Here is a 15125-nt window from a genome sequence, read left to right as displayed (position 1 = left end):
TAGCTTCAGTATTGTGATGTATGTCCAGGTGAAACAGAACAGGTGGGATACAGCGTTTGGAGGAATTTGATTTGATAGCTGAAAAGTGGGCATGTCATAAGAGTGAGGTCAAGACTTGTTATGATGATGATGATAATGATGATGATGTAGATGAGGTAGTAAACAAAGACACATGGACGTAGGGTGGTGTTGCAAGCTAGCTGGCTTAATCTTAGCTCTTTGTGGCTAAATGTTGCAGATTGATTGACAAATTTGATTTCATGATATTACTGGATGACACTGGTTGGTACGAGCTGAAGTACGCATGCCGTATTTTGTTTTACAGGGCAAAAACTAGATTACATGAAACATGATTTTGATTAGGGTTGCTGTGGTATAAGTGCTGTCAAATAGTTTAACAGCATCTGAATCCCCCCTGCTAACAGTTAAACGGTGGGTGTCTGCATCTGTTTTCAACTTACTGAAACAGTCAGAGAACCTGTTAACATACATTTTGGTGATCTAAACACAAGTGGACAGCCATGACACATCACGGTTTACACCTGTCTATCATGTGTCTCCAGTCAAACACTTGGGTTCAAATCTTATTACTGCCTACATGACTAACATGTGAAGGTCGTGGGGCCCAGCGTACAAATATTATGTCAACACTCTGCCTGCCCACACTAGCTGCCTGTTAGCATGCTTGCTAGTCACATTAGCCGTTGTATCGGTACAGCTGGAGATATCGCATCAGCTGAAGTTTTATTCCATAAGACAAAATGATGGACAGTCACAAAACACTTTATCCAACATGTAAATAAAAATGGGCAAGTAATAGTGTTAGCACACTGTCACCGAAACAACAACCAAGTCCTACATTGAGGATACATCGGGAAGCATTAGTGTTTACACTACAAAAGATATGTGGTAAAATGTTTCCTAGACCCCCTCAGCAAGCGGTTTGAAAGATAGGATCACAATACATTTTGGTTGTTGTCTACACTTGTATAGAGAACCCCAGCAATAAGTCCTAGAACCCAGAAATCCAGTAGCATTTCAGCACTTCCAGTTCCCTCATTTCAAAGTCAATGGTTTTTTTAAATAGTTTTTTGATGAGAAGCCTTGAGTAAGGTCTGTGGTTAACACAAGCTGAACAGACTTTCAAGCTTTCAAGTTATTGAATACCCCACAGTGAACTTTGAAGCTTTTGTGTGTCTTAAAACAGGCAGTTGCTAACAAGTGGCTTAATGAGACTACAGAATGTCATCACCCAAAACAGTGCTGAACACAGCTTTACAGCTCATAGCGGTGGTGGCGTGACTGTAGTGTAATTCGTGTTAGCCTCGCAATTGCTTTTTACTTATGGCAAACATTTGGGCTTCAGAAATCCTGAAAGTGGTGTTCCTTTGTGAAAAAGCTTTTTGACAAGGGAACCAGGGCAACATAAGCTTCCAGGTTGACCTACAGAAAAAACGTCATCCCTGGGGTTCTCTATTTAGCACCGTCCACTTGTGATTTAAATGCCAATGACGCATGTTAATAGCAAGTGTAAACAGGGTCAGAGAGTACAACAAGTACAACCAATTTACCCAGTGACCTCACTGAATTTAAGCACACTGAGGCTTTTACTGTCCTTTATTAAAGCAACATGACAGGACAGTAAGCCATGATGACCAGTTGCTCTTCTGTTTTATTTCAGACACGGAGACAGCTGCAGGCAGTGTGCCCTGCTGTCTGCTGTGGTGTCTTCTTTGATAACATCACAAGGGACAAAATTTTCTCAGTATAATGATGGGTTGGATTTCCTGTTCAGACCTGGTATTAACTTACGTCATGTATCCATATGTAGGAGAGACATGTGATCAGATGTGACCACATATAGACATATAGGTACACATGGGAATTTACACAAAACACCATGGATGTGTTGCAAAGCTACACAAACTCATGTGCAAAGTTCCACATATTTCACGGTTTTTGCACATCTGAAATTCATGTGGGTTTTCTGTAAAGGAAGACCAGCAAAATTACTCTGAGAATTTTGCGAAGACAGGCACAGGTGCATTGTCAGAGCTTATCACGTTGTAGCTGTGCTCACTAATCTCCTAGTCCTTCAGGTCCTTTTTTGTTCTGTCTCTGTACAGTCCTGATGTGTGTGTGTGTGATGTGTAGCTCCATGTGTCCACAGACAGCAACACAAGTCTATCCTTCTTTTTATAAATCTTGGTAACATTAGGAGAATCTCACCTGCACCTCTACGCTGAAAGGCTACCTTGACAGGGCGTCATGCACATTTCTTGCGCAAGTTGAATAATTTCAATTTGTGCAATGATTAGATGTAATGTGATGGACATGAAAACCTGAAATCCATCATGCCACCCTGCATGAATTTGCATCTATTCACTTCCTTGCACTGACTTTGTATGTAAGATCGCCACCTGAAATGCTCGCATTACATGCGGTGTGAGCACACTATAATGCCTGGAACACACAGCATGCATGAGCAGCACGTGACAGCAACCTCGCCAAACTGCATTGTGTTGAACGCATGCCATGTTCACACTGGCGGCATTATTGCTGCGATGCTTCTGCAGGGCTGCCTGCTTTATAAGCAAAGAATCCACTCATGTATGAAGTCTTGCAAGCTCTTGCATTGTCAACAACACGGCCCTGCAAATGTTTCAAAATAAAATGCCTTGGGTCAGTTACAGATGTCAACAGAGAGTAAGAGGACATTTATTTTGAAACAGGAAAGTTAGAGTGCAACAGATTTTTTTGTATTTCCCCATCTCTGTGACAGATACAGACATTGAAACTGTAATAAACAGAGGTATAGAGCCAATATAATTCTCAAAATGCCATTTTCACTGTCTATTTCTGCTAACAAACACTGGCACGCGTACAAAATCAGCCGTGTGTTCCAGGCATAGGTGTGGTGACTTGTAATCTAAGAAATCTAAGTAATCTTTAGTTCTTTGGCCTGACACCTTAATGTTAAGTGCCCCTCTTTCCTCCACAGCAGCAATAGCCTTGAAGAAATGTTTGCAGAACTAAATCTAAGTTATTTTTTTAACTGTCCTGGCCCTTTAAAAGCTTTTTTTTTTTAAACGAAGCCTCACACGCCAGAAATCTGCTGTTTCATTCCAGCGGAGCTAATTTGTGTTCATAATACCTCCTTTCTCTCTCTCAGGGATGGCTTCATTGTTACGCGTGGGCACATCTCTGTGCATTAGTCAGTACTGTAGTCATTCTGTACGCAGCTAAATATAGCAGCAGAGAAAAGCAACGTTTGCTGTTTTTCTAGCCAGCCACCTCTGACATGCACCTCCACTATCATCCCCCTGCGGCTCCCCAGCAGCCCCCTAACCTGTACTACTGTCTGTCTGCCTGCTCTGTGTGTGTGTGTGTGTGTGTGGGGGGTGTCTCTCAGGAGCGGGCTGCCAAATGGAGGACGTCGGACGGCTTGATGGACGGTCTGACCACTAACGGGGTGCTGGTGATGCACCCGGCGGGGGAGTTTGTGTCTGAGCCGGCTCCGGGGGTCTGGAGGGAGATCTCGGTTTGTGGAAACGTGTTCGCCCTGAGGGAGACTCGCTCGGCCCAGCAGAGGGGAAAACTGGTAAGACGGGACTGATGGGGATGACCTTGATTTGACCCAAGAACGTAAAACTGCAAGGATGACTGTGGAGATGTGTTCACTACAGTATACACTATAATTATTATTATTGTTATTATTATTATTATTATCATTAATACAAATATTGTGTCTATATTTTTTATTTATTTAAATACATTTCTTATTTTTAAAGGTATTATTTTATAAATACAATGATTGATTTATTATTTTTTTATTCAATTAGGATATTTTTCAAAGGACTACTTTTTATGTATTTTAGAAATATATATTTATATATAAAATATATATATTTTATTTCTTTTTTGTTCTAATTTTATCTGTTTTATAACCTTGAAATAATTGGTAGGGCAACAGTGGACATCAAGTCAAAATTTCTTAAAACCTATGGCTGATAAAAACAGTATGTTATATCATTAACAGCTAAATACTGACTAAAATGGAAGATTTCTCAGTTTTTCAACTGTGTTGTTAAATACAGAAAATTGACACATACAGCTGAAATCAACAGGTTGTGATCTTTACTTTGATGTATAATTTGTGGGGGATTGAAAGAAATCCAGTAACCTCACCAGGCTTTTTGTCTCACTGTAGCACATAAATGATGACTTCCAGCTCGCTGCGAGAGTGAGCAGGACTGGTCAGCTCCTGTTTGTGTTTTAAGGGAAAATAATTATTTTTTATAAAAAAACTAAGAAAAATGTTTACAAAAAACTATATTCAAAACTACTATAGATGACAGACAGACATAGATACATGCACATGTATGTACACACACACACACACACACACACATTTTTAAAACATTATTCATATATTCATTCAGATCTTTTTGGGGTCATTTTCCTGATTTATTATTAGTTTTTTCTTTGTATTTTTTATTATTTTTATTACTTTGCTCATTTTCTTGTAACTTGTTATTAATTTCTTGCCATTATTTGTGCCATGGCTTGTTAAGTTGCTCATTGCCTTCTCCCCATGTTTTTCAAGTAATCAAACCTATTTGCTTGGGATTCACGTTGATGTGGATGGTATTTTGAGGGGAGCCACTTACAATAGATGGGTGTCAACCGTCTGAACCGTAACTAGTTGAACGCAGTGCCATCATGTGGTGGTACATGAGGGGAGTATCAGTGTAGCAGCTCAGTGCGGAGCTGTTAACCCTCTGAAACCTGGATTTCTTGTACTGCATTCAGATGCCTTTTACAAGCTGTTTAACCCTTTGAAACTCTTACAAATTGGTTTGATTTCTTCTGAAAAAAATGGTTAAAAGGCAAAAAAATATACACATTACAACACATAAGTAAAAGTTGACAAGGAATAGACCTGAAATAAAATAAATAAATAAATTAGAAGGGGAAAATAAAATAAATAGGAAAAATGTCCAGAAAACTATATATTTATTATGATTAGTAACTTAAATTCTTACTAAAAAGTTAACATATACATTTTTTTCCATTTCTGCACTTTCTGGAGTCATTTTCTTGGTTGTTTATACTCCTGATGCCTTAAAAAGCTGTTTACCCCTTTGGAACCTGAGTTTATTTTTATTTTTGTTTTTTTTTATCTTAAAACAACATGCAGGAAAAAGGCAGTGAGAAACTTAGCAAGAAATGTCCCTCAAATTCCAAGAGATTATAAAAAGGTGGCATGAAAAAGACCTGAGTTTTTTTAAGAAAAAAAAAGGAAAATTGTTCCCAAAAATTATTTTAATTATATATCTTATAATTAATTATAATTAAATAGTAATTATAAATAATTCTATTTAATAATTAATTACATATTTTATTATGTATAGTTTTTTAAATTTTCTTTTGTGGGTCATTTTCCTGTTTGTTTTAAACTTTTTTTGGTTGCATATTTCAGGCAGCTGTTAAAGCCAGTCCACTGATGTAAACTGATAAACTGTCTCTTCTTCTTCTTCTTCTCTTTCCTCTGCTATGTTTCCTTCCTCTGTTCTCTTCTGGAGGTTGAGAATGAGTCAAACACCCTGCAGGACGGCTCTCTGATCGATCTGTGCGGGGCCACCCTGCTGTGGAGGACCCCCGCCGGGCTGCGCCACACCCCCACCCTCAAACAGCTGGAGTCCCTTCGCCAGGAGCTCAACGCCGCACGGCCCCAGTGTCCCGTGGGCTTCAACACCCTGGCCTTCCCGAGCCTGGCCCAGCGCGAGATTGTGGACAAGAAGCAGCCCTGGGTCTACGTCAACTGTGGCCACGTGCACGGCTACCACAACTGGGGTTATCGCAAGGAGAAGGGCCCCGCCGGCCCCGGGGGCACGGCCCCAGCCAGCACCGGGGAGAGGGAGTGTCCCATGTGCCGGCGGGTGGGCCCCTACGTGCCGCTGTGGCTGGGCTGTGAGGGAGGGTTGTACCTGGATGCCGGGCCCCCCACTCACGCTTTCTGCCCCTGCGGCCATGTGTGTTCAGAAAAGACAGTGGTGGGGTGGAGCCAGATCCCGTTACCCCACGGCACCCACGCCTTCCACGCCGCCTGCCCCTTCTGTGGTACCTGGTTGACAGGGGAGCAGGGCCATATCAAACTCATCTTCCAGGGCCCCGTCGACTGAAGCCCAGAGGGGTCGCTCAGAGGGAAGAGACGGAGGACATGCTTAGTAAAGACTGAGTGCTACAACCTGAACACTACAGTGTGGGACAAAGAGAAAGCACTTAGGACGAGGACAGGGGACGGACTGTGGACATGATGAACTGATAGTGCCATGCAATAGATAGCCAAGGCTTCACATGGAACATGAGGTGTATGGAGGATATGTAAATAAACCGTGTTGAAATGAGCACGTGTTCGGTCATTTTTTTTTAACCCTTAGGGCACACTTTAATATCCGACACTCGTATCGCTCTGCGCAAAAAATATGCTTTTCTAAATCAAGTTTTAAAAATATTATACATTCATATTATTTCCTTCTTTCATTTAGTTAATTTTTTAACCATCAGTCCTAATAATAAAATGTCAAATAATATCCAATAATTCAGAATTTTAACGCTTTAATTGCCCGTTTTTTGTCATGATACTACAATGTTTTAGACACACAAAAAAAACACAAACACAAAAACAGAATTATTTTCATTATACTACATGCTCAGTAGACTTTTTTTGATTATCACAGCCTGGGACATGTCAATGATTAGTAGCAATATTATATACATTATAATTTTTGTGCAGTGTCAAATACTACTCATATTATGCACACAAAATGCACTAAAATCAGGCTATAAACAAAGACTTTACATTAATACTATTTTCTACTTATAGCCTCACTTGCTTTTACCTGGAAGCCTTTTATATTGCAGAAAAGTTTTTAATTTATTTATTTAAGAAGGGACAGTGTACATCAATGCACAGCTTTAACCCTAAGGGCCCACTTTAAATGGAGTCAACATATTTATTCCATGTCAGGAATAAATATGTTCCACACTGAACTACTTCTTGTATAAATGTAATTACATGTGGAGAAGGTCAATCTGTCAGGAACACATATCTTTCAGAATGTAATTTTTCCTGTACAAATGTAAGTGAATGTGGAGTAGATCATTCTGTCAGGTATGCGTATTTATTAGAATAAACAACCTCTATAAACATAGTTAAATGGGGAGTAGGTCATTCTGATAGGTAGAGAAAGTCATTCTGTCAGGTATAAATATGTTTCAGATTGAACTACTTTCTGTATAAATGTCATTAAATGTGGACTAGGTCATTTTGTCAGGTACAAATATCCATCAGAATAGACCACAACATGTTTAATTGTAGTTAAATGGGGAATGGGTCATTCTGATAGGTGGAGTAGGGCTGCACGATTATGGCAAAAATAATAATCACGATTATTTTGATTGATATTGAAATCACAATTATTCAACGCTTATTTAACATGATTACTCACTGGCTTTTAAAACATCATGCAGTTACTGAACATTAACTCTGGTGTTTATTTTTAATGCTGGACGTCCTTTAACTTCAAATACAAGTGAACTGAAAAACAATGAAATCTTTGTTGCGAAGCCACATCTGGGTAACACATCTCGCACATTACTGTAGTTTGTTCACATTGACATAATAATAAAACCATCCCAACTGATATAATTTAACAACACATAACAGTTACTGTATCAATGATTGTTTCACTCACTCAGGAGAGACTCAGCAGACAGACATTTCTCCATTATCTGTTTAGAAGCAGCTGGGAGTGTCACTACAATGAAAAAAGCTGGTCCACCTTAACAGTCCACCTTATGGGAGCCTGGTCTGTTTCCAGTGGGAAGCTAACTTTGCTCGCTTATTTCGTGGCTAACTTCTGTCACTTTAATCAGCAGCTGGCAAGCAGGACATGAGGATGTGTCTGGCGTGTTTAAGAGTTGTAGGAATTGTTCTCTGACAAGCAGCCTCATCTGTTTGACACATCACACAGCCACATTTCACGTCATACTCTCTGCTCCTCTCACTGCAGCCTCACGCTCACCATCAAAACAAAATGAGAAGTTTCATAATCACAGAGGCAGTGCGCTGTGGCTCTCTGTTTTCAACCCGGGCTGAAACTTCTGTTTGGACTTTGGTGCACAAGAAAATGGTGCACCTGATTTACAAAAAAAAAGACAAAATGGGTTGGGTAACATTGTTAGACTCATCATGCTGCACGTAATTGTTTTATCTTGATTATCTTATTTTGAAAATCGAGGGAAGCCAAAATCGTAATCGAAATTTAAATCCAATTAATTGCCCAGCCCTAAGGTGGAGCAGGTCATTCTGTAAGATACAAATATCTATTAGAATAGACCACAGCCTGTATAAACAGCGTTAAATGTGGAGTGGGATAGGGGGAGAAGGTATTTCTGTCAGTTACAAATATCTTTCAGAATAGACCACAATCTGTACAAATGTAGTTAAATCGGGAGTCGATCATTGTCTGGTCAGGTACAAATGCGTTTCAGACTGAGCTACTTCTGTATGAAATTAAATGCAGAGTAGGTCATTTTGTCAGGTACAAATATATATTAGAATATACCACAACCTGTATAAAAGTAGTTGAATGGTGAGTAGGTCATTCTAATAGGTACAAATGTAGTTAATGTTACACACACTCGTATCGTTCTGCGCACAAAATGTTCGTTTCAAAACCAAAAAATGTTTATTTTCAATATAGTACATGCAAAGTATTTTTTTTATCACAGTCTGGGATATGTCAATGAGTTGCAGCAACATTGACTGTGACAGTGCACCTAGTGGAAATGGCATGTATTTTCTCCATCAGGTGGAAAATAGTAAAAATGACTAATTTCAAGGCAAAAGTCCAGAATGACACCCAGAAATAATACAATGCATGTTTTTAGCGTTAGGGTTAGATGTACACTGCACAGGAAGACACTGCCCGCTACCCATGCTGCCACTGCAGACACAAAAAGTTCAAGTTCACTAAATTCTAGATTTCAAGTCAGTATCCGACCAAATATCTCCCCTTTTGCTTGTTGACTTTTGACGTTAATTAATAGCAGTAAAGTGTTTAAGCAGATTATGACATCATGTCACAGTTCACCTTTGTCCTCTCAGGTATAAAATGTCCCAACTTCATCATCATTTAATGTATGCATTCTTGAGTTATGGCCAAAATGTTGTTGTGTAAGGTCACATTGACCTTGACTTCTGACATTCGAAAACCAAATTCTAATCAGTTCATTCTTGAGTGCAATTGGACATTTGTGCCAAATTTGAGAAAATTCCCTCAAGGTGTTAGGAAGATATTGCTTTACTAGAATGGGAGAAAGGTAAGGTCGCAGTATCCTTGACCTCTGAGTAATGGAAAAGAAAATCTAATCTGTTCATTGTTTGAGTCCAAGTAGACATTTGTGCTAAATTTGAAGAAATTCCTTCAAGGCGTTCTTGACATATCGTGCTCACAGGAATGGGATTGCAGGAGAACCAGATTATATAATGCTTTCAGCTGCGGCTGTCATCAGTGCAGAGGAAAAAAAATGCAAAAAAAAAAAAAAAAAGCAATCCCCCCTGTTTGGGTCCCCTTTAATTCAGTTCCTACCGTCATTCATGACGAGATGGAGTACTCCATGAGTGTCGATGACAGTCTGGATGGAGGGCAAAGCAGCTCCAAGATGTCACAGATTGAATCGTCCCTCAAAAAAAAAGCCTGCACACAAATGTGCACAGCAGTTATCATATCATCTGAACATCCATCTTTAAACAGCTTACAGTTACTTGCTTACAGTTAGAACTAAATCTGCATCTACACAGACTCAACACTCACAATCTCCCTTCTTTCCTGCATATACATTTCAACTGAATGCACATGTCTGGCCTTTCAACTCTGTAGTACACAGTGACATCATTAGGCCTGGGTATCCAAAGCTTCAGCCCCAAATGTATTAAAAAAAAGCCCTGCATCTATCTATCTATCTCTCTCTCTCTCTCTCTCTCTCTCTATATATATATATATATATATATATATATATATATATATATAATAGGCCTGAGGGACTGGTCTGTATTTAATAATTTATTTATTTAAAGAGGGGCTTGTTTTGTTTTTTTATTTGTCCTTGAGTCTCCCTGAGTGATTTGGGGAAAATGCACGAAGCATTTGTCCCATTAGGTGTCTCAAAATCTATTCAAATTTTAAAATTCAGTAAAACTGTATGTTTTTACAGTTTCTGGCTATGATATATGGTGTCATTTTGGCTATTTTTATTGAGGCAGGCCCACACATTTGGAAGGCATGTTTTCTTTTAAAAAAATCACAAAAAAATGTTTAAAAAAATAAAAAGAAAAAATCACCCAAAATGTTTAAAGAAAAAAAAATTACCAACTTTTTTAAAGAAAAAATAATCATCTCTTAAAAAAAATAATAAATCAGTCAAGAATTCTAAATGGAAAAACTTAAAAATGCTAGAAAAGCCCCTGATAGTACATACCCACATTTGCTTTTAACAGAATTCCAGTTTATTTATATATTTATATCTTTTTCATTTTTTAAATACTACATATATTATGTATCATATTTTTATATACATTTTTAGATTTCATCTAGGTTACTCTAGGTGGACAGCAATTAACATTAATACCATATTAATCTTTACATGTGATCAAAAATTTAAATTTAATATGTGAATGATTTTTTAAGTGTCTTATGATTGACCAAACATTGACTTTTGCCTGCCATGTTTATGCATTTATGACGTCAAGTCGGCAACTCCCGTTATAAAATAAAGTTATCAATATTAGTACGCTCGCTGGCATGCTTCATAGTTAATGCTTGCCTGCTACAGCTAATAGATGCAGATACTAAAATGTGCAACTGCTAAAAGTAAATGATAGCTACTAGGAACAAAATAACTAAACATATATTTTATTCTCTCAATTGTTGACACTGTTTTCCTGCTTTCCGCCATTTTTGCTGCACTGTAACGTCACGCAAACGTCACAACTCGGCAACTCCAGCATCATAATTCATAAATACAGTATTTTCAAGGACCACATAATGTCAGCATTAAACTGATGTTGTTTTAACCTTTTTAGGTGGTTTAAATACATTTTGCGACCTCAAATTGAGCGCTGTCATCTACTGTATGTAACACTGACACTGACTTTGGATAAGTAGCCCAGATAACTTTCATGCTAACCCGCTAGCTTCCAGTGGCTAACTCACCTGGATAATTGGGAAGGAAACGACGGTCGGAGTTTCTCCCGAAGTTCTGTTTCCACAGCTTGTCTTTAGCTCGGCAGTTTTCTCTTTCTCTTACTCTCTAGACACACGACAGCTCCACCGAGTTTATACTTCTGTAAAATTACAATATCAGGCCACACACACCTGCACCCTGCCTGGTATGCTCCCCTAATTGAGGAGGAACCAGCTGCTGCGCACGGCCCTGCCTGTGAGACGTTTACGGAATCTCAGTAAACTGCAGTGTTACACTGTGAGGCATTTAACGCCTGTAAATTACAAATAACACTAACAGAACCAAAATTAAAACAAGTGTTAAGATAATAACAACATAGCTAGCAATTTTTGGTTCTTAAGATGTTCTGAGAATGTTTCAATGCATTGTTTCAGTACTGTTTTCAGTGGCAAGTTTTCTTTTAGTTTTTAAAATGTTCTTAAAGTTAGGTTAACATTTTTTTTTTTATTTTATCACATTACAGGAATGTTTCATAAAAACGTTCTGTATTCCCAGGCCTTAGTAACATCCCATAAACATGTTCTGAATGTTGCTTTGAAAATGTCCTTCCTTTGTTCTCATGTAACATTGTACAAACATTTTGCAAATATCACTCTATGAACTGTCACCTCTCATCATCACCAAAACATCCTCAGAATGTTGCAGTTAAAACATTACATCTCAATCAGCATTTAAGGGGGGACATTATCTAAAATGTAGCTATTGTGCTAATTCCGGCATATTTACATTGATGCGCTGATATGTTGCTGATATGCTGATTAATGTGCATTGTCCTAATTCAATAAATTTAATAGGAAAAAATAAACATGCTTAAAACATTCTTTGAACATTAGATTCAAATATTTTTATTTAAAACATTAGGGCAACTTGTAGGTAATGTTAGCTAGTGTTGCCAATTTTTTGCCTTAACAGCCCGTTAATATCCTGACATGATTCCAAAATAATAATAATATCCAATATTCATTAAGAGCATTGCTGCAACACTTTAACAGCTGCTCTGCACGTTTCCAGCAGCTGCAGGTGTGCATGCAGCTGCTGGAATATTAAAGCCTGCTAGGAGCCTCTCACTGTAGTAACAGCCAGCATGCAGACTACAGCATGGTAAAGCTGCAGACTCCACTGAGTGGCTCTGAGCCTTGCTCCCAGTTTGCAGCGCCCCCATTGTGCTAAAAATATCTCAAGGTCACCAAGCACCCCATGCCTCCCCAGCAGGGGAGCAAGAGAGAGACAGAGAGATGGAGACGGACAGAGACAGAGACAAAGAGATGCACATCACCTTTTCAGCACCTAAAGGAAATGTTGAACAAACACTGACACAGCCTTCAATTTGTCCACATTCAACAACTCCACAAGGATGTTCCACAAGCTGCACCTCAACACACAATCTTAAATCAGACACTGTATTTTAGATAAGAGCAGGTAATGCTTGTATCTTTTTAATATGTAAAGGTTTGCCTGCAGAGTGGATGCAGAGGGCAGCTGCAGTCTCACCCCGAGCAGCCGCAGGGTTTTTATCTCCAAGCCAGAGCCGGACTCCAAGCAACAACTGACAATATTCAGTGTCAATTATCTCTTCATTTGTCCTGCCAACATTTCTGTTTCTGAGTTTCTGAGATGGAGCAGCCGCCTGCACCTACAGAAGATGTGTCTGGTGTGTGTGGAGTTATTTAGAGGTCCAGAGGGAGAGGCAGGGGCACAAATCAAGGGCGCCCGCCATGTGGATGACAGGCAGCAGAGGAGATGGACAGTCTGGTAGTCGGAGTGATGGATTCTGGGGAGGGACCTGTTTCCTGTGGTGACTCACGTGGACTGTACATGCACCCGCATGGAGAGCATGGTGATATGTACATGTATATGAATGCTTTCTGTAATGCGTGGCAGTCCGGGTCATCACCAGGCCTGGGTGGCCCTGGATCAAATTGAAAATATAAAATAAAGTTATTCTTCTTATTATTAATAATGTTAATAGTAGTAATAATAATGATTATGCTAAAATATATAAATAGAGAAAAATATTTTTTTTCAAAATAGAAAAATAAGAGTTGGCCCAAGAGACTGGTCTTTATTTATGAGAGGACAGGATAGCTGTTTTTTGTTTGTTTGTTTTGTTTTTTTAAACCCTCCTGACCACAAACATATTTTTATTTACAGTGTCTGGTTATGATAAATGGTGAATTTTGGAGGATTTTTTTTATTTTTGTGGACCTGGGTTTGGAATGCATTCTTTCTTTAAAACCACCCTAAAAAACAAACAAACATAGCAACAAAGGACAAAAAAACATTGGCAAAAAGTTTTACAGAAAAAAAAGGTCAGAGGTTTTTAAAGAAGGCCATAATAAAAATAAAAATAAAAATCCCTATTTGACACCCCCCCCTCCCTTTTTGTACCACCCCCTCTCATCTTATAATTAACAAACAGTCCCTAAAAATGATAATAAAAAACAATCCTAGATCTAATACTTTTTCATTCCATCCATCCTTGACTAAATGTACTTTGTTTGATTTCCCCACTTTCCCCACAAATACAGACTATTTTTACAGCTCCAGCCAATACAATTTTAATGATAGCAGTTGTAAAGTATTGTGTTTCTACTCAGTAATACTAATAACTAAACTACTGATGTTTTTAACATCACATTTCAGAATTTAAGTTAATAAAAACAAGTTTCTCAGGCTAAATAAGGTACCAGAGTGCATAAAAAAACACCAAAATAGAGCTTGTTATTCAAAAAAGAGGGAGGACTGAGTGAAGCCCTCAATGTCCTCAAATCCTTAGGAACAGCCCTAAATGTTTCCTCTGGATCCAACATCAGGACAAATATATCACTCTCTCCCAAGAACATTACTTGGAAGAAAATTATTTTTGTGTTGATTCTAAATGGGATTGTGTAAACCGATGTTCTTTTAGGCTTAAGCAAACAGGTAAAGTTGTCGCATTTGAGCATTTTGGCGCTTCCTAGTGGCAGCATCCTAAAAGACACTGTGTCAGACAGCAGAGGATGCTGCTACCTCACATCAATGTACCAAGAGACAGCAGCAGCAGCAGCAGCAGCAGGCATTGAATCCCTTACTGTGGCTTAACATATTTTAAAATTCCTGAGGACCAGTTATTTCCTCTAGTTTTCAGACTTTTTGAAGTTTCTATTCTTTGTCATTGAAAGTCATCCTGGAAAATGAGCAGATAAATTTAATTCAAAGGAACCATGGGTATCTAGAGGAACCCCAATAGTTCAAGGAATAAGTATGTTATCTTATTAAAACAAGACAACATCGCCAGTTACATATAATTTATATAATAGTGCAGATGATGATAACATTTTCTATCAGTGCCACACAATACAAAGTCTACAGTATGCGCGTCTTTCTGTGTGTCATGTAAGGTAGCACCTATTGTCAGTGTAGTGCTGTGGGGCAGTTAGTGGAATGCACTCAAACAGGCAGGAGGTCAAGAAGTTGCAGTGCAGGCCTGTCAAGGACGATGTCTGTGAAAGACAGACTTTAGACTGTCAGGAGGCCAGTGTCCATTACAGAATTGCTCAAAACTTGAGCGATATTTTTAAAATGTCAATAAAACACAATTGCAAGATGAGTGCGTTTCCATTGAGTGATTTTATGTTATTTCTCTCACGGTAACATTCCAAGAAGCATGGTGATGGATGTTCAAAACATCAGCACCTCAATAGCTGTCATTATTTCCAATGACATTATTTTCAAAGGGGACGTAGACATGTTATGGAGCCATAATGGAAAGACGGGCCCCTTACACGTGGGAGCGGCCAAATATGAGGGATTTCTGGGAGGTGATAGGCCAC

General features: G+C 38.8%; 2 protein-coding genes across 4 annotated transcripts in view; one reads left to right on the top strand and one right to left on the bottom strand.

The window, feature by feature from the left end:
• The window catches only part of peli3 (pellino E3 ubiquitin protein ligase family member 3), a 37562-nt gene extending 31152 nt beyond the window's left edge, over positions 1-6410 (top strand). For both annotated transcript variants that reach the window (XM_042512481.2, XM_042512480.2), the window contains exons 6-7: positions 3413-3601; positions 5586-6410. In XM_042512481.2, coding sequence (XP_042368415.1) covers positions 3413-3601; positions 5586-6185 — 789 coding nt within the window. In that variant the 3' untranslated portion in view covers positions 6186-6410. The remainder of the gene's footprint in view (positions 1-3412; positions 3602-5585) is intronic.
• Positions 1-11515, bottom strand: part of rce1a (Ras converting CAAX endopeptidase 1a) — a 205418-nt gene extending 193903 nt beyond the window's left edge. For both annotated transcript variants that reach the window (XR_015775606.1, XM_042512207.2), the window contains exons 1-2: positions 11283-11515; positions 9660-9767 (exon numbers count right to left, since the gene is read on the bottom strand). The gene's annotated coding sequence lies outside the window, so the exon portion shown is untranslated. The remainder of the gene's footprint in view (positions 1-9659; positions 9768-11282) is intronic.
• Positions 11516-15125: the final 3610 nt, after the last annotated feature.

This window comes from Plectropomus leopardus, chromosome 23, assembly GCF_026936395.1.
Source record: "Plectropomus leopardus strain MGB_pleo_1.0 chromosome 23, ASM2693639v1, whole genome shotgun sequence".
NCBI lineage: Eukaryota > Metazoa > Chordata > Actinopteri > Perciformes > Serranidae > Plectropomus > Plectropomus leopardus.
The sequence above is the reverse complement of the archived record's forward strand: the minus strand, read 5'-3'. Positions and strand labels throughout refer to the sequence as shown.